The following is a 22,557-nucleotide window of genomic DNA, read 5'->3' on the forward strand; positions in this document are numbered from 1 at the left end:
TCCTTGCGAGGCAGGGTAGAAACGAAGTCAGGGACTGGCCCGGGGTAAGCTGGTGAGCTTCGTGGCCGAGAGTCCAGAGCTAGGTCCCGGTCCCGGTCCCGTCCTCTAACCACTGCACTATACTGCCGCTCCGGAGCCGCGTTCGGTCGCGGCGAGGGAGCCCTGCGCCGCTCTGCGCCTTTTCGGCGCTCTGTGGCGCGGAGCCCTCCCGCGGGAGAGGGGCGGGGCCCGCGCCGCGGCGCGCGCAGGCGAGCGAGCGCGCGTGCGCAGAGGGCGGCGGGGCCGCGCGCGCGCGCGCGCCGCGTGACCTCATTTCCGCCGAGCGAACGCCAGCGCTGCCGCCGCCATTTTGCGCGCCAGCTCGCCCCTTTCTTCCCGCTTCGCCGTCGCGGCCCCGCTCGAGCGTGAGGGCGAGCCGATGCACCCGGGGGTGAAGGTGTTCGTGGGCAACGTGCCCGAGGAGACGTCGCAGGTGGAGCTGCGCGACCTGTTCGAGGCGGCCGAGCCGGGCGCGGTGCTGAAAGTGGCCCTCATGAAGCAGTTCGCCTTCGTCCACATGCGCGACGAAGCGGCGGCCGACCGCGCCATCGGCAAGCTCAACGGGCACCTGCTGCACGGGCACCGCGTCGTCGTCGAGCACTCGCGCCCCAGGCCCACCCACACCGTCAAGATCTTCGTGGGCAACGTCTCGGCCGCCTGCACCAGCGGCGAGCTCCGCGTCCTCTTCCAGGAGTTCGGCTCCGTCGTCGAGTGCGACATCGTGAAAGGTACCGGCGGCGCCGGCGGCGGAGGGGGAGGGCGGAGCGCCGCCTTCGGGCGTGTGCAGAGCGCCCCGGGGATGGGCGCGCCCCTGGGCGTGTGCAGAGCGCGCCCCGCGGAGGTCTAGCGAAGGAGGTGGGGAAAGCCTCCGCTGCCCCGGGAAGGCCCGCGTGCCAGGTCTCCCCTTCCCGCTCCTGTTTCCCTCGGTGCTCTTACGTGGCCCGTCCGCCTCCGAGCGTGGAGACTCCGCTCCCGTTTAACGTTGCGAGTTTAGCGCCTTTAATGGATGTCGAGCCCTACTCGCCAGCCGATAACGGTTGCTAGAGAGGTTTTACCAAGATCAGTTGTGCTGAAAGAGCCTCTGTTCTTAGGCTAACATACGCGTCTCTTAGAGAAGCCAGAGGAGGAGGGGAAGAACTGCGTTTGGGTACAAAGTTCAGCGGGTCGCAGAGGTGGATCTAAACAGCATAACGGCTGTGGTCTCTCTTGTCAGTACTAGTTCGCAGGTGGCGGGAGGGGAGCGCTTTCGAGCATGAGGAATGCCTAACTTAACTGTTTTTTGTTTAAAGCATTTTTATCCTGTTCGTCAGCCGAAAAGGCTTCCAGACCAGCTTGTGTGCAGTCAATAAAAACAAGGATGTTCCTGCTTCTAGGCTTACAAGACATGGCGTGGCACGGCACAAAGTTAAATAAGTTTGGGGAGGGAAGAGGGGGGAAAGTAAGTGGACTTCCAAATAGTTGTTAGGTCTGGTCTTTGTGAGTCGTCCTGTTTTTGTAAGAGCACAAAAATGCTTTCCATGAGGAGAGAAAAGGCCCTTTAGGCATGTGCAGAGTGCACCTTCCATGTTGAGCCACTGCAAGAACTACCCTGCAGGGGCAGAAGGAGGCTTTCCCTCGAGCAGAGGGTGGCCGGGCTGCTCTGCCCCACCCCAGCACCAGAGCATTGAAAGGAATAGCTGCTGGTCGCTTCATGTACATAGAGGAGGAATTCCTGCTCCAAGACAGGCCTGCCTCCCGCAGCACACCAACTCTGCAGTGGCCCAGCTCTCTGCACTCTGTGCTGGTGGCGCCAGAGACTGGTTGAATCGGTAGCGATCAAAAGTGTTGGGTCCTGTCTCTGATATACCCGTTGTTGGCGCAAAAGGTTTGCAGTGGTAGAGAACTTGCCATCTTCCTGCTTGGGTCCACCTTCAGGGAATACTATCCTCTTCCTCTATGTCAGGGTCAGTGATGCAGGGCTGAAAAGTTGCTGTAACTTCTGTCAAGGGGCACGTCTGTGTCTGCAGGAATCTTCTGCCAAATGCGAATTTGAGGATTCCTCCTGTAGCGCCGTTGTCTGTTCTCTTGGCCAAGCAGTGGAATAATGTAAAGCTCTGGTGCACTCCCACCACCACTGCAGTGAAGACCTGCCTTTCCCAAACATGACCTGCCAGTGGCTAATCTCTGTTAGTCGGTTCTGTAGCAAAAGGCTGTAACTGAATAAGACTTTTGCAAAGTCATAGGACCCTCTAAATGATCCTTAATTTACAGATACTTACTCCAGTTTCCTGGTTAAGAGAACATTTCAGCTTTGATCCCAAAGTTACCGGTTCGCTGCATGGGCACAGCGCTCTCCATCACCCTTCTCTCATTGCGCTGGGTGATGTTTATGAAACAGATGGTCTGGTCTCTGACACCCCCTAGTCTTAGTGTAGTTGTGCGATAGTATATAATGGAATCAGCTGCCTAGAGAGGTGGTGGGCTCTCTCACACTAAAGACATTCAAAAAGAAACTGGACAGCCATCTGGCCTTCGTCCAGCTACCCAGTGAGTCAGCTGTGTTCCCATGTAAGAATATAGATTGCTTTGGTTGGTCAGACCAGCAGTCCATTGTTATACAGACATACTCATAAGCCAGGAGTCTTCATTTTGCTTGGCTTTTTGCAGAGAAGCAACATGTTGGTAAATGTATTCTGTTCGCTTCTTTGTCACATGAGCAGGTAAAAGGAGCCAGGAAATAATGTCTGAACCCACATTTATGGGTTACTTCTCCTAAGCAAATCAGGACAGTATGTCCATTTTTAGCTAGGGTTTACCAAGAAAGGAGCAAAGTGTAAACAAACAGACTGTGTGGATGGTCACATGGTGGTTTAACAGGGTAGAATTTCTGGCTTTGGTTAAGTGCAAGCTTGATGATGGTGACCTCTGCACAGGCAGAAAAAAGTCTACCCTTCATTTTCCTTGTTTTATAAGGTAGGTATATATCTACATCTTTGCCACCGTTGTATATGATCAGTTGTTCCCCTTCACCTGGGATGTTTGGGGCAGCACATCCATTTGTTCAGCTCCCCTCTTTTCCTCCCGAAGAGTTTGTTAGGCCCAGACTGCAATGGGCAGGGAATGACTTGCAGCCATCTTCTAAACTAAGTCAGTTGCTTAGTCACCAGAGCTGTAAGAAAGCTGACCACCAATCCGCTGTCATGGGTCCAACCCGTTCTCAAGCATGTGCGTAAGCGTCCTTTAAGTGATACAGATTTGGAACTGTCCAGTCCGTCACTGAACCCAGGGGCCGTGGGGTTCTCTCTCAGCTACCCGGCAAAGTGTGTGTTGTGCAGCTCTCCTCCGCATTAAGCACAGGCTGTCTGAATGTCCATCTTTCAGCCACTTGTTGTCTGACGCACAGACTTCACTTCCTTTCTGCCCGTCAGGAGAAAATTACACTTGAACGGAACGGAGAGCGGGAGTTGCTAGAACACATTCCCACGTTGGTGCAGGACAGCTTTGCCATACAGCGCCTAGTCTGTTCGCCAGACTCCCCTGGAGCAAAATGTGACTTCCATTTTGGAAAGCAATTGCTAAAACGGACAGGAATGAAATGAAGCCCAGCGGAATTCAGTGTTGTTCACACAGCCACCCAGCCAAAGGGGGATGACTTGTGGGCTCTTTGCTGTTGGCTTAAGGAAGAACATTTAATGTGGGCAAAGCAGTTTAAATTTGGCAGGTACCAGTGGGAAGAAGGCGTTACTAGCAGGGGAATCTAGAGATGAATACTGCATAGTATTCACAGCCTGATCTTCTCTGAAGACGTACTGACCAAAACATTCCTTCTTTTCCTTGAAAGAATTGGCAGAATCATCAAATGGTACTGTTTGCAATTGCCAGTTGAATAGTCTTTCCACCAAGTCAGTTTTTCCCTGAGGCTGGTAAGCAACTTCTGAAAGAGGCTGGAATTCTATGGCCCCGAAGTGGACACCCAGTCCCTCTCCCTGGCTCTCCCCTGTCCCGTAGGCTCGGATGTTAACCGCCTCGGAGCAGTTGAAAAATGCTCTTGCGCCTTCTTCTGCATGTGTTTTATAGCCACTGGCTTGAAAGACTTGTGTGCTCTCCGGTCACTGAAGGAAATTGCAGTTGCTTGAGCACTCGAGGCTGAGGTGGGCAGGCATCCCCTGCAGAGCTTTCCCGAGTCTGCCGTGAAACTCCAGGACCCGGCGTGGCACCGTGCCGTACAGAGCCGTGGACTGTGCAGGCAGCCGCCTCTGTGCCTCCAGTCCTGTCTTGGAGGGGAGGGGAGGGAGGCTTTGTCAGGCTTGCACGGCTGCCTTTCCAGTGAACGGCGTAACCAAGCCTTCGAGCTTTTTTATACGCACCTTCTGACTGCCTCTTTGCGGTGTACAATCCAAAGCAATGGTCTGACTTGTCCCAAGGCAGCCGAATCCGTCCTGAACCATAACGTTTGTCCACTCGTGCCTCGTGTAGGCGGGGGCGCTGAGAAGTAAGGTAAACTTGGGAAGCTTCAGTCGAGCCCTTAGGCACCTGTGGCCTACAATTCCCTGATCATTGGCCATGCTCGTCGGGACTGGGGGGAGTGGATCCCAACAGCATCACCAGTTCCCTTCTCCAGTTCTACAGGGTAGCAGAAGCCTAGCCATATAGGTCATGATGCTTGTGCTTGGACACTGGACAGAAGCATGAGCTTCTACACCTCAGGAGTCGCTGCTGCTGCTGCTCTCTCTCCTGCCCCCGCCTTCATCATTAGATCATGCTGGTTTGTTAGCAGTACATCCGACTGCCATCCCTTGTTTTCTTTTTTGAGTTAAGCTACCCAGTGCCTCTGAACACTCCCTGAGCTCTGATCCTGGTAATTGTTGCCTCTTTTTGTTTACACTTAACAGTCCATGCTTGACCCAATTTAAACATAATAAATAAACTCAGAACAGTGGGGAATCACAGTGGGAAAACTCTGGCTGGTGTTTTGTTGGGCACCCCATTGTGTGCAAGAAGAGGCCCTGTTTTATACTGCAGAAAGAATGAGTGGCTTATTCATTCAGCAGTTAACCCTTTTATTCCATTGAAAATATGCAACCGCATAATACTTTTTGAAATTGCACTGAAGCGGCCATTGCAGATCAGAGAATATGCCCCCGGTTTGGCAGCTGCTTGTCTAAAAATGGGGGGGGGGGGTTACAAGTAGCACTGTGACCACTAAGGTGCTTCGCTTTTGGTCTTGTTGGGCTGGAATCAGAGCAAAGCTTGAATGTGTCAGAAGTTGTGACCACATGTGCCTGCGGTTCCAGTACACTTTTATCCTGTTAGGCCTCTTAATTTGACTCCAGTAGGTGAATAGTCTTGGTACCCAAAGGTTCTTGCCCTATATCTGCTCTGAAATGCAAGTCTGGTGTTCTGCTATATGGCATAGAGTCTGAAAAGTTGCTGGCATGTACTTCATGCTGGTGGGCTTACAGAATAAAAAGCTCCCCTCAGCCCTTTTCTACTTCTTGTGGTAACTTGAAATTCACCTTGGCTAAAGTAGTGATAAACTTGAGCCACAGCCTCTCCAGAAGAGACTAAAGTGTTTCTAAAACAATGCCACAAGTATGTTTGCAAAAATGTGTACAGCCTGGCAGTGTGGGAGGCCTTTTCCATATGCTTGGGCGAAGCATTAATATCCCCACGTGGAAGAGCTGTGTTAGCAGTGTTCTCATCTTGAGACAAGCTTTCTTAGGAGGGATCTGTTGAAGTAGAGAGATGAAGAGGTGCAGAGCCGGTGTGGAACATCGCGGTTCTCCCTGGGATTCATTCTGAGAGGACTGGGGAGCAGGGTAGGAAGCCCAACACTCAGCCCTCCGACCAAGTAGGGCTGGGGGCACCTCGTGCTGCGTGGAATGCCCATGACTGTTCCTTTGTGGTGGCTGCTACAGTTGTAGAACTGTAACATCTTGAGTAACGGGCGGAACAGAGATTACTAAAATAAAATGAAGAAATAACCCTGCTCCGGCCTGCACGTTCCTGCCACCAGATAGCGCACGTGTTGCAGGTTCGGCCTTCCTTGGTATCCGGGCCAGATCCAAGTAGGCAAGCGTTCCAGTAATGAAATGTCATGTGTGTTCGCTATTGATAACCTTCTGTCTGCTGCTTTATCAGACTATGCATTCGTTCACATGGAGAAGGACGAGGATGCTAGAGCCGCCATTGAACATCTTAATGGAAGGGAAGTCAAAGGCAAAAGAATTAATGTCGAACTCTCGAATAAAGCTCATAAGAGGGGGCCCGCTGGGCTCGGGGGCCCGCTGGCTGGTGGCGCCGAAAAGAACAAAATCCCAACTGTAGAAAACCTCCAGGCCAGGAGCGATGGCTTGCGATCTGGTAATCTTGCTTTCCCGATGGCGGCTTCGGCTTATTCTTCACTCGAATATGACTATCAGCAGCGCTTGGGCAACAACAATCTAAACAAATTCGACACGCAGGACAGTCAGGCCAGGCAAATATCCCCCTCTTATTTCGGAAGGGATAGGAGCCCCCTTAGACGCTCACCCTCCAGAGCAGGCTACATGCTTCCTGCGACAACCCAGCAAGCCACCTACAGAGACCAGACTTCAGCCTCCTTGGGAACAGCGTACAGAGACCAGCCTTCAGCCTCCCTGGGAATGGCCTATAGGCCCCAGCCCACAACCGGTCAGGCAGCAATGTACAGGGCCCAGCCCTCCACCCTGCTCGGAAACACATACAGGGCCCAGTCGTCCGTGTCCATGGGGACTTCGGGTACCCAGCCGGCAGCCGCCGCGCTGACCACCTACACTGCCCAGGCAGCGACCTACGAGGCTCAGGCAGCCGCTTCCCAGGTCCCCACTTACGAGGCCCAGCCCACCACCACATACGCTGCCACTTACGGGGCGCAGGCCGCTGCGACGTACGCAGCTTCTTACGGAGCGCAGGCTGCCGCACTCTCGGCATCGTACGGGGCCCAGCCTGCAGCCAGCCAGTCGGCCATGTACGGCACACACGCGCTCTCCACCCAGTCCGCCTCGTACGGAGTCCAGCCGGCGGTCGGCCACGCAGCTGCCTACGGGGCACAGGCCTCCTCTGCTCTGTCCGCCGCCTACGGGGCGCAGTCTGCGGCAAACCTGGCGGCCGCTTACGGCATGCAGGACGCTGCCACAGCCGCGTCCTACAAAACGCAGCTTTCCACTCCCATGACCAACACCTACCGAGCCCCAGCCGAGGCCGCCTATGCGGCACAGCAGTCCGCGTCGGTTCCCCTAGCGGCAGGTTACCGAGCTCAGCCGGCGTACAACGGGCTGACTCAGCCCACCCAGCAGGCAGCCTCCTACTCGGGAATGACGCAGTCGGACGCTGCCGCCCTCCACCCGCCGTACGAACGCACTCGCCTCTCCCCACCACGTGGCAGCCGTGAGGACCTCTACCGAAAGGCAGCTGTGATGAATAAGAGGTATGCAGCTAACCCAGCGGTAATGCTTTTCAGCTGAAGCGCGCCTGCCGCCTGTGGATTTCTGCGCGCTTCCAGAGCGACCTGATGGAGCGTGCGCTGCGGGGCCCGGGAGGTGACAGGGCTTCGAGCGAGTGCTCTGGGTGGCATTCGACCGGAAGCGAGTGTGGGTCGGGAATGGGGCTTGCTCATGTTTTGTTCCACTGGCTGTGCCGCTAGTTTTTCTTTTCCTGAATCCAGCTGGTCCTTCAGCCTTTTTCTGTGCTTTTTTCTTTGTGAGATGGGAAGCAAATACAGACTGCACTTCACCATTTATCCTGTCTGCTTATTTCTCTGGATAATCGCGAGTACAGATCTGTTTAATGTGTGTTAGGCGGGACTCCCTGGCAGAGCCTTATGCAAGAGGATGTGTGGAAGGATTCCTGTACACTGGCCAGGTGTATGAGTGCTCCCGAAAAAATTGAATAGGAAATTTTTCAAGGGTTACTTAGGTTAATTTGCACAGAGTCGATTTACATAGGAAAATTCTTAATCCAACTCACATTAATTTCCCTAAGATCATTTTATGTGTAAAGAGAAAAATGCTCCTCTTTGTTGGTTTGTACCAGAAATACTTGGCCTGAAATATTTCAGGAGGAAAATTAAAGCACATAATATGATTTAAATGGTATATTATGTAGAGTTTTTCACTGGAATGCTTGCAGACATTTAAAGACAATTCAGCATACTTCCCTTACATTATTTCAATTTAAGGAAAAAACAGAAGAGACCAAAAACTGCTGGTGCACTGGTTATTTTGAACAGCCCAAGTAGCTCTGCATGGGGCACCTTTGGTTTCACTGTTGCTATATATTAATTTCATTTCACTCTGTTACATACACATATGCTACAGATAATCATCTGAAAAAACATCAGTTACAGATTTGAAACTGGCCGGCTTGCCTCATACTGCATTTGAAATTTGCGTTAACTCAGTTAATACTGAATGTAACAAAACTAAGAGTTAAGCACTCATCTTTTCCCCCGGTCGTCTACATCACTCATATTGGCATTACTGCCTGGTTAGATTCTGCCACACAGCATAGAAGTAGGTTTTCTTTAGCTTTTTTGGGTGACATTAGAAATGAGATGCACCAGCCTTTGCTCCAAGTAATGACTGTGCAACACTGTGCTGAGCACCAGTTCCTCCCGCTCCAAGGGACCCCGTAGCGTTTACAGCCGACTCGAGTTATGGGAAGCCTGCCCTGCACAGAGCACTTCACACTTCAGCCCCCAGCCTGAACATCAAGACGGCTGTGTTGAATCGGAGCGCATTGTTTGGCTCTAGAAGTGGGGAAGTCGGACATGAGCTCCGGAGCAAATTCTCCACTGCATTCGGCTCGCCAGGCGACGGCAGGGCGCTGCTTGTGCTTGCAGTTGAGGGATTTGGCTCGCACACCTGTGCATTTGCCTTCAGGGCTCCCAGCCACTCGGAAGGTGGCCTCTGAGGCCCGGTCCTCATTTCACAGAGCTGTTCTTCACAAACTTTGAAGCAAGGCTCGAGGTTCTGTTTAAAGGTTCAGCAAGTACTGGGGGGGCAGATTTTACCTGCTAGGACAGGTAAAATCGCCACAGTTCTTGCAAACAGGGTGATGGAAATGGACCCTTGGACTCCTCTGGTAGCCCCCGTTCTCTGCTTAGGTTGCAGCGCCCCCTTCTGTGCGGGGTGGGGGAGGCCGTCTCCATCTTAGAGTATGTATGATGTGGGGCATCACCATACGCTTTTTTATTTATCAAATGTCTCTTCTTTCAACCAGGTACAATTCTGACCTCTCAGATGACCGCCGTTTATCTGACCTCTCAGATTTACGCCGTTTAGCAGACTCCCCCCATGCGTACCGCCATTCGCCAACAAAGGGTCAACTGGATTATCGCCGACTCCCTGAAATGCAATCCGATTATGCCCGTTACGCGGGTGCCTATGGCGATTATTTCCGTAGCACACAGCTGCAGATGCATGCTAATTACCAGCGCCGTTTATAGAGGATTTTCCCCCGTCTCTCCTGGGGTGGGGCTGCGTCATCGTCCCGGCGCCCGCCGTTCAAATGCATTTAGCGAAACCACAAGCTGCCGCGCCCCTTAACGAGCAGTCTTTGCCTTTTAATTTCAGAACATCCTTTTAGTTGCTCCATTTCTTTCCAGCCTTTGTCACGGGTGCCCTCAGCAGCACCTCTGTCTCGCTTCAGCTGGCCTTCCGTACTCTAAGTCAAGCGTGTGTTGTTCCTTTAGTGAGCCATACTTGGCCATCCAAGGCAAACCGTTTTCCAGGAAAGTCAACTGGGTTGCCAGAGTAGGGCTCTGCTTGGCCTCAGGAGTGCTGTAAATCTCGGCATACTCAACCGTTTAAAACCAAAGTCCCGGGGTGAGGGTGGCCACACGGTGAACGGCGTTGCGTCTGGTTCCTTGGTCTTGCCTTGCTCCAGGTCCTGCCAGTGCGAAATAAAACTTGTCTTGCATTGAAATCCTCATTTCAAAGTCCTGATTGAAAGGATCTTTTGGTATCTTTTCTAAGTCAGTTCACTTGCTTTTATGTAACAGCATCTTTTGCTGATTTCTTCTTTGTGACTTGCCGGTATAGCGTGTGCAAGTAAACCTGATGCTAGAAGTGAGTTCGGGTTGTTTTCTGTTTTTGTTTGGGGCTTTCCTTCTCTTTTTGTATCAACTAAATAAAATGCGGGGACTGACATTTTAGAAACTCAAGCTGTCCGGTGGTTTTGGGTGTGGGGGGGTGCGCGCGTGTTACATCTCCGGTTTTGCACATACGCAAGTGCGCCCTTTCCAGCCGGGGTCCTTCCAGATGTTTCAGCTTACAGCTGCCATCATTACTGACCATTGGCCATGCAAGCTATGGCTGATGGGGGCTGAAGTCCAAAATACTTGGAGGGACCTGGGAGTCACTCTCAGAACCATCAGGAGCATCTCTGCTGACATGGACTCGAGGTGGGTGAGTGCAGTGGAGAATTCAGGTCACAATATTGGGGATTCTGAAGACCTAGTCTTCCAGTACTGCATGCAAGATTCACAGGCCCTGGACCACCCTCCAGCCCAAGGGAACTGGAGGGGTCTTTCCCCAGCGCTCTTCCATTCCTGCAGTGCTGAAGACTGGGTCCTTCCGTTGTAAGTTGCAACCGCCTTTGCAGACGAGTCACGGCCCCGTTGGGAATCCCTCCCGGCGTCAGAATCTCCAGATAGGGAGGGGCAGCAGAACCTCTGATGGGGCTCACATGGCAGGAGGCCATAAGAAGGGTGACGATTCTTCACTGGAGACCGGAGGGGCAGAAGGGAAGAGGGAAGGCGGAGGAGGCCGAGGCCCGTGTCGGCGGGAGCAGTCGCTGCTCCTGTTCATTCCGTGCAGCTGCAGGAACAGCAGCAGCAACTGAAATGGGTTCATAGGGCTGAAAAGCCACGTACAAACCCAGAAAGCCCGGTCAGCTGGAAAGGATGGCTGCACACTAGCTTGATGCAGGATAGACGTTTACCTGTTTTTCCTAGTAGTTAGATAATCGATCGTTCTGTCGCTTTTCATAGGATTATGTTTCTGGGAAACTGATTAAAATGTGGAAACTTGTGCTCCTTTATCTGTCCCTTGTTTCTAAGGAAGCGACTTCTTGGGCAAATCCGTCTTCGAGTTAGATGGTCCGCTGCCTTGGTTTCCACCTAACCGAGCAGAATTGCCCAAGAACACCAGCGTGCGGTCTAAATACGGTACTCAGCTTGGTTTTTCTGTTCCCTCACAGCCACGTCGCCAAGTTAAATCTGACAAATTTCTCCCCAAAACCAAAGTATGCAGTCCCAGAGCCTCCCTCAACCTCTCGAAATAGATGGCAGCTGTAAAACAGAAGCACTAACTGCTCGTCCATCTGTTGCTTGTATCTCCTGGAGAATTTTCAACAGGGTTGTTAGACTTGGAGGCACGGTAATCGGGCACCTTGAACAATGGCAGGGGGCAGGGAGAGGTGTGCGTGGCTAGGAAGAGGTCTTTGCTTCGACTGGTGTGGTGGAAAGGTGGCTCCAGTATTTCTCCTGCTAAGCGGTCGGCTTCTGTCCTGCTAGCATTTAGTCCCGATCAGTGAGCTGTCTTCTCACTGTTTATTACCGACAGGTCAGTAAGGTTTTTAAACCCATGGCTCTACGGCCAGAAAACTGGATGCGAGTTGTGTGTCAGTTGCGGTGCACCCTTCCTATGGTTAGAGAAACGTCTGGAGGTCAGGAGTTTTCGTGGGCAGAAGCGGCTGGCAATAAAGCAGGGCCCAGAAGTACAGTTTGATGGGTGTTGACACAAAGAATAGTCAAGGTAAGAGTCGGCTTTGACTAGAGGAGCCACTTAGAAGTCGGCCAAATTCTTGACTGCAGCTCTGGGCAGGTATTTGCTTCATTCGGTATTTGACTTGAGTCGGATGGTGTCCGTGGACTTCATTCAGTTCAGCCTCGGCAGGAACCATCGCAGGGTTCCAGCCATGCTGAGGAATCACGCAAGCCAGACACCTGCCCGAGCAGCAGTTCTCGTATTGGCAGAGCCTGCAAGCTGCTGGTGTGAGTTTGGTTCCTTCTTTTGTCCCAAATAGAAGGAGATGCTCTTGACTTCTGATCTCACGGTACCACCCCTGCCCTTCAACTCGAGAGGACTCCAGTTTTAAGAAAAAACTTTTATTTTCTCCAATTCAAGAAAGTTCCTCTAACATAAGAGACAGTGGTGTCTCGTGGCAAGCAGTTGGACCAAGCAACAAATCTGCATTTTGACCTTTGAACCAAAACACCCCAGTTATGGCCCAATGTAATCCTTGCATTTATTTATTCATTTGATTTATTCAATTCATTTAATGCAACTAAAGATTTCTTAATAGGAGTGTCCATCAATCTAAGGAAGGTTTTTCTGGTTCTTTGATTTTAGTGGGTATTGAATGCTGACTGCATTTACTGCCTACTGAGAAGCAAAATGCGATGCAAGAAGCAGCTGCTTTGCAGAATGTACACTCTTAATCAAGGTGTCTTGACTTTCCTAAGTCCAGGGATTGCACAGGGCTACCATGGACAAGGTGTGCTGCACCCATTTGCCACGGATGCCGTCCATTCGCCCATCTGATGCCCATTGAATTCCGCCTGTTCAAAGTTGAATGGATGCCCTCTGATCTGTTCTTAGCACTATGCAAACTCAAAATGCATGCAGGCATGTTCTGTTTTACTCATTGCAACCCTAGCAGGACAGACTCCTGAAGCGAAGCCGCATCCTTCCTGGGCCCAGCCGGCCGCCTGAAGGACAGTGCTTTCCGCATTACCCAAAACCGTGTAACTGCAGCAAGGAGGTGCCCATGGAAGGGCTCCGCTTTTGCTCTGCCGCTTCTGCTCCCGTGTTGCCCAGTTACAGAATCGTGTTCACTCCCTCCCATCTAATCGTGCGAGAGGGATCCTTGCCGTCATACCCATCAAAGGTGAGGAGTGTGGCAGCTGACCACGCTCTGGTTGCGGTACCAGCAGTGCGGTGCTTTGTTGGTGTCTGCCGGCCAACCAAGAGCTTCTCTCTAGCGTAAACGTCTCTAGGTACATGAGGCGCGTCGGATGTGGCCGCTGCTTCCGGCTCTGTCATGCTTCCAGCACGTTGAATCCAGTCCACTGATTCGTCATGGCTTTTGACATCACGCTACCAAAGCCCACGGGCTTCCGCTGTGCCAAGATGGTGCCATCAGGTCATGCACTGCTCAGTCACAACAGGTTGTGTGCAAGTCACCACTAACCTCTAGAAGAGGAAGGATCAGAACCTGTGCTGTGCTTACAGGCTCTCTTACTTGATAGAAGCCACGCTGATTGTTTTGTCACTGGCTTTCACATTCAGACAGAGGTTACGAAATTCACCTTTTGGCAGCACTAGAATCCATGGAAATATTCTGGATGTTACTGGACCTGTAAAATCCGGTTTCCACAGAGCAGCTTGTTCTGTGGGGTCAGATTTTGCCGGCCATCCTCCTCACAGGGAGTTCAAAGCTGTGAAGCTCTCCCTGAATTGCTGGATAATCTGTGCCCAAGCAGCTTCAGCTTCCTGGGAGATCTGAACAAAGGCAGTCTGCATGGGGAACTCAAGTTCAGCTTCTGCTTCCCCTTTTCCTGGTTGTAACGGAATCTTGCAAAGAGGCACTAGACCGGACTGGGCACTGGACGCCTTAAGAGGGTGTAGGTCTACTGGAAAACAGCTTCCTTTTACCAGCTATATTTTTCTTCAGCTAGGCTACAGGGAAACAGAATTGGGCTCATAAGCCGAATTTTCCAGGGGTCATTCCAGTCCCCATGAACAAAAGAGGTCATTTGTGTGAGTGAGAGGTGCATTAAAAGAGGAGAGACACACACCTGGGTGGGAGGGCCTTGTTCTGTGAAGCATTTCTAATCCAGCCTCCTTACCATAATTGCAAACACTTCACCCTGTTCTATATTCTGGAGCTTTTAGTTACAAACAATATAATGCCCAGGCTAAACATGTGAAATACTCCTGTGTTTGGAGCTTTTGTTCCTACACTTTGCCCGTTTTACTTCATCTTGCAGTTTCAGATCATCTTGTCTCAGATGCACGTGTCTTGTTAGCTGGTTTCTGTAACCTTTTGGACCAAGACTTCATTCAGTCACAAAATGTTTCTCACCAGCTCTCCGTACTCAGACACTCATTACAATGTCATATTATGCATTGTGTTGTCCTTATCTCAGACACTCCTCCCTTTGACCCTTATGCTATTTACCAGACCCCCTTGCAAGTGCACTAACCCAGTGCTGGGAAGAGAAGTTCCCGTCTCCCAGTTCCCCTTGCTGCCACGGCCACAGGCCAGTTCAGTGGATAGAAAATGAACATTCTGTGTCTTTCCATGGATTTTGCCCTGATCTCAGGCCTAGCCTGGGTTGACTGTCAACATTCCCAGGAACGGAGAATTAACCGTTCCAAGAGGGTGTGGTGGTGGCCTTTCTCAGCACTTCGCAAAATGCCAGTTGTGGAGCACAATCCTCTGGTGAACAATTACGAAGCTGGATATTTAGCATCAAAAGGCCTCAGCTGATGTGCACCACTTACAGTGTGTGTAATGGTCCGTTTTATTGATTCCATATATTATGAGTGAATGAGCTCCGGGCACAATGTTACGGTGTGTTCGGAGATGCCCTTCAGTGCTATCTCGTACGGATCCTATGGCTACAAGCTGCTGCCTTCGTCCCGGGGCCTCACTGCGGCGCACGAGGGTATCCGCCCCACATTTCCTGGGGTTCGGTTGGATGCGACCTCGTTACGTGTCCCGGGCGAGCGAGTGGGAATTGGAACTCGGGTCTCCTCCCGGCCGAAGCTGTTCAGGCTTCCCATCCCGGCTGCAGCCACGCACGGAGCTTCGTCCGCGGTGCGCGCGCGCGGCTTTGGCACGAGGCGTGTGTCCCGGGCGGGCGGGCGGGCATCGCGCCTTCGGCCGGGCCCCGTCGAGCGAGCGAGCGGGCGGGCGGGCGGGGCAAGATCCGGGGTCTTCGATGGCCCCGCCGCCGAGGGTGCGCCGCGGCTGCCTCTTCGCGGAGGGCGGGCGCACCCTCCGCACCGCGGGCTCCCGCGGTCTGGAAGGCCGGCGCCGACACGACTCCGACGGCCCCGGGCGGCGTGGGGCCGCGTCCGGGAGGGGCGGCGGCGCCCCGGCGGGCGCCCGTTGCCGGGCAACCGTCCCGGGGGGGCGGGATAACTTCCGCGGCCCGGCCGGAAGCCGCGTCTCCTTGCGCGCGGCGATTGGCGGGCAGGAGCGCCCGTCCCGCCTCCCCGCCGTCCTCTCGCCTACGCTGATTGGCAAGCGGCGCCGCCCGTCGCGCCGAGGGGGCCTTCCCGACCGGGCGGGGCCGGGCAGCGGCCTGTGGGCGCGCTCGCAAAATGCCTGCGCGGGGTGCGCCGCCGCCCCGGGCACGAAGCGCCTCGCCCCGGAGCGAGGGCGGGCGGAGGGAGGCGGCTCGGACCCAAGGCCGGCGGCCGCCTGAAGAAACCGGGCGGGGCTGTTCGCTGCCGCCGGCATCGTAACGCACTTCCCATTTCCCTGTTCGTTTTCAAGTGATCTGAACACACAGACCCAAGCAGTTCTCTTGAAATACGTGCACTACCCTGTAATGTAAGCTCCTCTTTCCGCATTTAGATGGCATGAAAAGTGTAATATCTCACAGGAGTCCTTGAACTGTAATCTTACATTTCACCAATAAAGAGCGCAATTTTTAAAATTCTTTTATTAAAGAATAAATTTAAATCACTATCTGTCAAACACAACTCTCAGACACAACTTATTCCTTCTCGGTATACATTCTGATACAGGTGGTCAGAATGGATGATGCCAACCTGTAGAATGGGTATTACAACACACATGAGCACAACTTGCATTAGAAATACAGTAACTACAGACTATAGTTGCATTTTCAATTCCTTTAAGTTGGGAAAAATGTCCAAGCACATTTTTTTGTATGTAAGAAAACAGCTTTGAAAAAGTTTTGTTGTATCTTTGGGGAGATGGGAGAAGATACCTGTGCCGCATCAACATTTCTGGAACATTACATTGTCTTTCATAAGCAATTCACAACCTTCTGACCAGAACAAAGTTACATGACCTAAATGAACTTGCAGCCAATTCAATTATTAGTCCTGGACTACATGACACTGAACTGCTGCTCAGAGTCCTTCACTACAGGCACAGCCTTTTCAGGCCGAAGAGCTAAATCCAGTATTGGTAGGAGACCTGGGACCACAACTACACACTAACTGAGAAGTATTATTATTATTATTATTATATTTTTCACACACACCAGTTCCACCGCTTTTTTTTCTTTACTTTTAAAAGCCACACTTCTCTATCCCTCTTGGCAACTGCCAGAATGGCCTCCCTAAGCTGCTCACACATGTGACCAGATGTGGTCAACAGATGTGATTCTCTGTTAAGAATCGCAAAGCCCTCTGGAGTTTTCCCACCTTTAGCCAGTCCCTTACAGGCCACAGTCAATGTGAATGTGAGCATGACTTTTCATTGTCTTCACATGCTGATTTCATATATATAACTGTACGTGGAAGATGTTTGGACATTGAGGTCTAAAACTTTATGAAGTAGAAATGGGGGAAGAGAACCAGGAAGATGTGGGATTTGGGGAAGATTGACTTAGAGTCATACAGAAGTAACCATGGTTTAAATAATGTATTTTATTATTATTTATTTTTCCATTTATATCCTGCCTTTTTCCTACAAAGGGCTCAAGGCAGTTTACATCATTCTCCTCCTCCATCTTATCCCCACAACAACAACCCTGTGAGGTAGGCTGGGCTGAGAGTCTGACTGGCCCAAAGTCACCCAGTTGGCTCCATGGCTGAGCAGGGACTAGAACCCGGATCGCCTAAGTCCCATGCTCTTAACCACTACACCACACTGGCTGTTACATTATGTTATTGTTAATTATTATGTTGATTATAATTAACATCATTAATATTAATCATTAATTAACATAACAATTATGTTAATGTTTCATTAACATCAGTAGCTACCTAGTAGCAAGTCAAGACTACTTGCCATCTAACCTATCCTTGCCTATCCTGACTGATTTCTAGAATCTTAGAGAAGGGTTTTCTCCACCACTTGACACCAGAACATTTTAGAAACTGGAGATGGCAGGAATTGAACCTGGAAGCACTGGAATCTGCAGCATGCTCGCTGTGCTTTCTCCTCACCATAAGAAACACCTGTAGTGAGTGAGGCCCTGGGTGCACCAGTTTTAGGTATTTGCAGAAATGCATCTCTTAGCACTTTGCTAATCTCTTGCCAGCCACTGAGACCTTCTTTATGGAACATCATAAGAAAGTGTGGCCCTTTCTGAGCACAGGCAGAGTGCATTTTCATCCATAGAGCATTGCAGTTCCCGTAATGTCTTGCCTTGGTAGCCCAAACCAGCTGGAGAGTCCCAAGGTGCTCCTGGCAAATTGCTTCTTCCTCAGATATCATGCATGCAGTCGATATGAAATAGTGGCTGAAGTGCTGGACTGTGACTCGAGAGATCTGAGATACAGTCCCCGACTATGCCGTGAAAATCATGCCTTGCCCAATCGCTGCTACAATAATTGTATTTTATTGTGTTACCGCCCTGAGACACAGTGAAGGGCGGGATATAAAGGTTTTAAATAAATAAAATAAAACAAAAGGGAGTAAGATCATGTACGCTACCTTAGTTTCCTTGCAGAAGGATACACGTTGGGATATCAATATGATGCGTACATTAATCGATCAAACCTAGGGCTTCGAGGCAGACTGAAAACGACACCCGACCCCAGCGGCGGCAGGCACGCACGCCCAGCGGGGGAACACAGCCGTTCGGAACCTCCCTGCCAGCGCCGCGGGTTCCGGCGGAGGGGAAACGAGGAGGCGCTGCTGCCGTCGAAGGCGCGTGAGCGGCCCTCGCGCGAGCGGCGCTCCCGGGGGCGTGGCTAAAGCCGGAAGCGGCCGCCGGGGGAATCATGGCGCTCAACGCTACAGGTAAGTGAGGCCGGGGAGCGCGGGTTACCATGACGACCGGGCCGGCCGGGCCTGCTCGGAGACGGGGCCCCTTGCCGGAGCCGGGGCCGTCGCCGGGGCCCGCCGCCTCACCCTCCGCGCCGCCTCCTTCCCTCCCGGCGCAGGCTCCGACGACGCGGAATGGGAGCCGCCTTCGGAGGCGGAGCTGAAGGTGATCCAGGCCCGGCGGGAGCGACAGGATAAGATCAGCAAGCTGATGAGCGACTACCTGCTGAAGGGCTACCGCATGCTGGGCGACTGCTGCGAGGACTGCGGGGTAAGAGGCGAGGGTGCTCCTGGGCATGTGCTGAGCGCCAGCTGGGAAAGGGGGGAACAAAGCGTGGTGGCCTCGCTGAGAGCCATCCCGCTGGTGGGGCGCAATGGGAGTCGCAGGCCCGGAGATCCCTGGCGGGAGGCTGACCTAGATGGCAGCTTTGCACCAATTCGGTAAGGAGCGTTTCCTCCCTGCTCCCCCACCCCCTGCACGCACGCACCCGGCAAGGAGGAGCTTTGCGCCTTGGCGCCCTGGAGACGAAAGAATGATTTAATGAGACTGGGGAGTGTGGGACAGCCTGACATGAATGCAGGCGCCCCTGACTGGCCTTCCCAGTTGCAGCCAAATAAAGCCCCGCAAGCTTCAGAAAACACCCCGTGTAATTTGAGCGTGGCTTCTAAGGCGCAGTCCCTGCATTGGTGGAGGATAGAGCTGCAAACAGAGGGCTGAAGCGGCCTCTCTAGGGCAAAGCAGCATGGCAGCAAGATGTAAGGGGCGTCGTATCTCTGGAGAAGTCCTGGGGGTCCAGTGCTGGCTGTCTGCCCCCAGAACCACCATTATGGACCACAGCTGTGGCCTGAGAAGAGCTTTCTCTGATCAGTGCCAGTTAAAACAGAAAACCCGTTGCCATGGTCTGGTCTCCAGATGCCACTAATGTCCCCAGTCCACCCACCCTGTGTGGTGGTGCTGCTCCTCTGCTGCAGATGCTGAGCGGTGGCTTTTGCAGGAGGGGCTGGTGTGGGTGGCGCCGACTGCAAAATAATGGAGCAGAATGTGCCCAGCTATACATTGAACGATTTTGTATGTGCTTCAGATTGGAGAACGCTTGTCTCCTCCTCCTCAACTGATAACTTGTGGCCACTTTCCTTTCCCCATTTACCTTGCCTCTGGGTGCTGTTGGATCAAGTTTTAGTGACTAGCCTGGGTACTTGTTTCCTGCACCTCAGCACCCGTTCCTTTCCTCGCCTGCTCTTTTGTTTGCTGACCTTTCCACACACCCCTTTCCTCTCTGCAACCTTGGTTTTTTTTAGACCATTTTGCTGCAAGACAAGCAGAAGAAATTGTACTGCGTTGCCTGCCAAGAACTTAATTCTGATGTCGACAAGGACAATCCTGGTACGTTTGGCGAGCGGGGGGCGGGGAAGGAGCTTTTTGCTGTTGCACCTTAAGGTCTGTCCCCATAGTCACTTTAGAGTGAGGCCTCGATGCATGGAATGGGGCCTGGGGCAAAGGGCTTTATTTGCTAATTAGCTGCCAGCTGGAGCACTGGAACTCGTCCGCAGTCTTCCTAGCCGCTGAGGCAACACTGTTCCTAGAAAATGGGCCTGGCAAGCAGCCCTCGCTCAGTAGTCACGCGAGGATGGTTCTGGCAGCTGAGGTGATTTCTGTGCTCGTGGCTGCCTTGCTAACCCAGGATGTGCCAGGGTCTTCTGTGCTTGAGAAGAGCCGGTCATTCAGAGTCGTGTCTTTCACTGGGGTGCCTGTGGGAAGACGGCTGGGCTGGCTTGCTGCACCTCGGGAGGGCCAGGATCCCGTGGTCACGCCTGTGTGCCCCTCTCTCTCCAGCCCTGAATGCCCAGGCTGCCCTGTCGCAGGTGCGCGAACACCAGCTGGCTGCCAACTGTGAAGACGGCCCTTCCTCCGGGTATCTCTCCTCCCTGCCGACTCCGCGCCACGTGCCCCGGCCAGAACACTGCGAGGGCGCCGCGTCAGGACTCAGGGCTTCTGCCCCCGCCCCGGTCCCCCCAGCGCCCGTGGCGGCCCTGGCCTCTCCGCTGCCCAGCAGCGCCTTGACGGAGGCAGAGGAGGCGATACTGCGGAAGATCAGCTGGGCCAGCCAGCAGCTCCAGCACGACGCGTCCATCGAGACGAGCATCCAGCTCTGCTCGCTGATCCGGTCCTGCACCGAGTCCCTCAGGGGCATTAAGGAGCTGCTGCCCTGAGGGAGGCGGCGGCTGGGCCCCGCTCTGCCGGGGTGTCGCCAGCCACGGATGAGGGGTGGGGACGTGCCCTCACGGGCCCGAGTCCGAGCCACTCCAGCCAGACTGTGTTCTCCCTCCCCATTAAAGCGTCTACCCATCCTCTCACTCTGCTTCTCGTGGCGTTTGCAGACCTCCGTTGCGGCGGAGCCAACAGGCCCGTGACGGCATGGAAGGGGGTGGGGAACTGCTTGGCTTTGTGGGTGGCCGGCCCGGCATTCCTTAGCCTCGAAGGCTCCGGCCCCACGCCTGGATCATCAGCATCGCTTTCTTCCTCGCACATTTCCTCGCTGTTCCTGGGGGGCGGGGCCCCCAAACCGCTGCTGACCGTCACCCACACGTGGCCGCCTCGGAGCCCTCTGGGGCTGCTCTCCCAGCTTCAGCTCGCGTGTGGCTGCGGAAAGAAACGAACGGGGGGTGTCGTGAAAAGCAGCACAGTTAATAGTCCACCTGCATGGTTTACTCTTTCCCACACCTCTTGATGCATGGAGGTTTGAATGAACGTTTGATCCACAGCATTACAGGGTTAGATGCTATCCGAATACTGAACTGCTGTGAGCGTCCTCCTCTCAACTCCGCCACCCACCGTAGGCCAAAGGCCTCTTCCCCAGCTGTTTGGGGCAGCTTTCCACCGCCTGGTGGAGCCAGATGTTGCCTTCCCCAGGTCACTGGGCTGGGAATCCCGGCCGGAAACGGGCAGGTATCCACCTTTCCACCCTGCTTCTCCACGTTCCTTGTGGGGAGTAATGAGCAGTGGTGGTGAGAAGGAAGAGAAGCCGCGGGGGCCAATGCGGACTTGCTGCCTGCCTGCCGAGCGAGCGAGCGAGTGGGAGCCAACCTGCAAAGGAGGTCAAGAGTGGGGCACCGAGGTCAACCCGCCAGGGGAGGGGAATTGAATTCGGGGCCCTCCAAACTCCAGAACTGGCACCAGGAAATGGCCTTGGCAGGTCAGGCTTCCTGTTGGTCCAGGCCAGAATTTCTGCTGCTAGTTGGTGTTCTGGGCCATATTCGTTCTTTCTCTCTCTCATATAACCTTGAGCCCGGGTCTGATGCTTCCCCAGCCTGCGGCTCCACACTGGTGCTGGCTCTGGAGAGAGGCCCTGCAGCTGGTTGGCGGCAAGAGGGCTAGGACGGGCCGGCTCTGCCCGTGCCCACGACTGCTCATGCTTCCTGCCAGGAAGCGGGTATCGACGCCCTTCCTGACGACACAGGATGCGATCAGATCGGCTGTTCTTCTTTCAGAGCTGCCTTGAAACCTGCCAGGCTTCTTGGGGAGCGGGGGCAAAATCATCTTTGGAGGAGCTGAGGAAGGGCAGTGCGTTTCAGGAGCGGCAAAGGCCCTCGATGAACCTATGGGCAACACACAAGGTGTAGATGTAGCTGGAGTTATCCAAAGCAGAACTGGGTGTGCCTTAAGCCCTGGATTAAATGGGGAGGCAGGAGAGGGTGGGTGTTTTACAATTAAACCATCCATTTACTAGCTCAGTCACTATCAGTCCCAGATAGATGCAAAGGACTGAACCTGGGTCCTTGCAACCCCTAAAAGCAAATCAAGATTCCAGTCCTCATGGTTCTGAATAAAAGGTGTGATTGCAACCTGTTCCGTCGCTGAAGGGTTTTTGTTGTTACATTGGATCCTTTCGTCTTTTGGGGCTTTAATGTTTGCAAACTGTTCCTCAAAGACGTCTAGAAAAGAAACGTTTCTTCAGAATATGTGAAAAGATCAAGGAAGCAGCAGGTGTATTTTAAGAAATGAAAGTATCCTTTACTGGTTGGCAGGAACGGGTTCTCCACTACTTGACGTTGAAGGTAAAACTGGCGTGGAGCGGTTACCTTGCCGAGGTGTTTGGAGACGTTCCGGGAGGCGAGCAGTGCAGAGAACCGAAGTGGGAGGCGAGGCTCCCGGGCAGGATGTTTTCACGGAAACGTGACGGTGCGTAAAGGCGGGCGAGTTCCATGTTTCCCCCCAAACCTCTGGGGCCTGCGGAGAGTTTTTTTAAACGTCTGTTAAGGCCCTTTCCAGGTTAAGTTCCGCAGCCCCCCAAAGGGGGGAAGGCAGCGGCTTGCGGCGAGTGCGGAGCAGGGAGCGGGGCTGGAGGCAGCGCCCGGGGATTTACAAGCGGCGGCCGCCGCAGGAGGAGGAGGAGGAGGAGGAGGGAAGGGGCAGGACCTGCCCGCGGGCGCCGGGCCGGAGGAGCCGCGCCGCGCCAGCGCCTCCCGCGGCCGCCTCGCCCCTCCGCGCGGCGGCAAGGCGCGTCCTCGCCGGGCGCAGCGGGTGTGGCCGCCGCC

At 53.5% G+C, this 22,557-nt stretch overlaps 1 protein-coding gene across 6 annotated transcripts; it reads left to right on the top strand.

Moving 5' to 3' along the window:
* Positions 1–324: 324 nt before the first annotated feature.
* Positions 325–20,376, top strand: LOC123032539 (protein ZNRD2-like). Of its 6 annotated transcripts, none has more exons than XR_006416492.1 (4): positions 325–767; positions 6,160–7,465; positions 17,759–17,997; positions 18,141–18,269. XR_006416492.1 is itself a non-coding variant. In XM_044448482.1 (4 exons), the coding sequence occupies exons 1-4, from the start codon at positions 419–421 to the stop codon at positions 20,230–20,232; spliced, it is 963 nt and encodes a 320-aa protein (XP_044304417.1). In that variant the 5' UTR covers positions 325–418; the 3' UTR covers positions 20,233–20,376. The 6 variants fall into 6 exon arrangements, 5 of the variants coding, with proteins under 5 accessions (XP_044304417.1, XP_044304419.1, XP_044304420.1 ...); XM_044448482.1 differs by lacking the exons at positions 6,160–7,465; positions 17,759–17,997 and adding exons at positions 19,321–19,405; positions 19,856–20,376 and having other exon boundaries at positions 18,141–18,292; XM_044448483.1 differs by lacking the exons at positions 325–767; positions 6,160–7,465 and adding exons at positions 19,321–19,405; positions 19,856–20,376 and having other exon boundaries at positions 17,873–17,997; positions 18,141–18,292.
* Positions 20,377–22,557: the final 2,181 nt, after the last annotated feature.

Source organism: Varanus komodoensis, unplaced genomic scaffold, assembly GCF_004798865.1.
Source record: "Varanus komodoensis strain SLA01 unplaced genomic scaffold, ASM479886v1 scaffold55, whole genome shotgun sequence".
Lineage (NCBI taxonomy): Eukaryota > Metazoa > Chordata > Lepidosauria > Squamata > Varanidae > Varanus > Varanus komodoensis.

Coding starts and splice junctions, on each gene's coding strand:
- LOC123032539 (XM_044448481.1), top strand. CDS start 419: ATGCACCCGGGGGTGAAGGTGTTCGTGGGCAACGTGCCCGAGGAGACG. Junction 768..6,159: donor CGAGTGCGACATCGTGAAAG/GTACCGGCGGCG, acceptor CTGCTTTATCAG/ACTATGCATTCGTTCACATG. Junction 7,466..9,258: donor GCAGCTGTGATGAATAAGAG/GTATGCAGCTAA, acceptor TCTTTCAACCAG/GTACAATTCTGACCTCTCAG.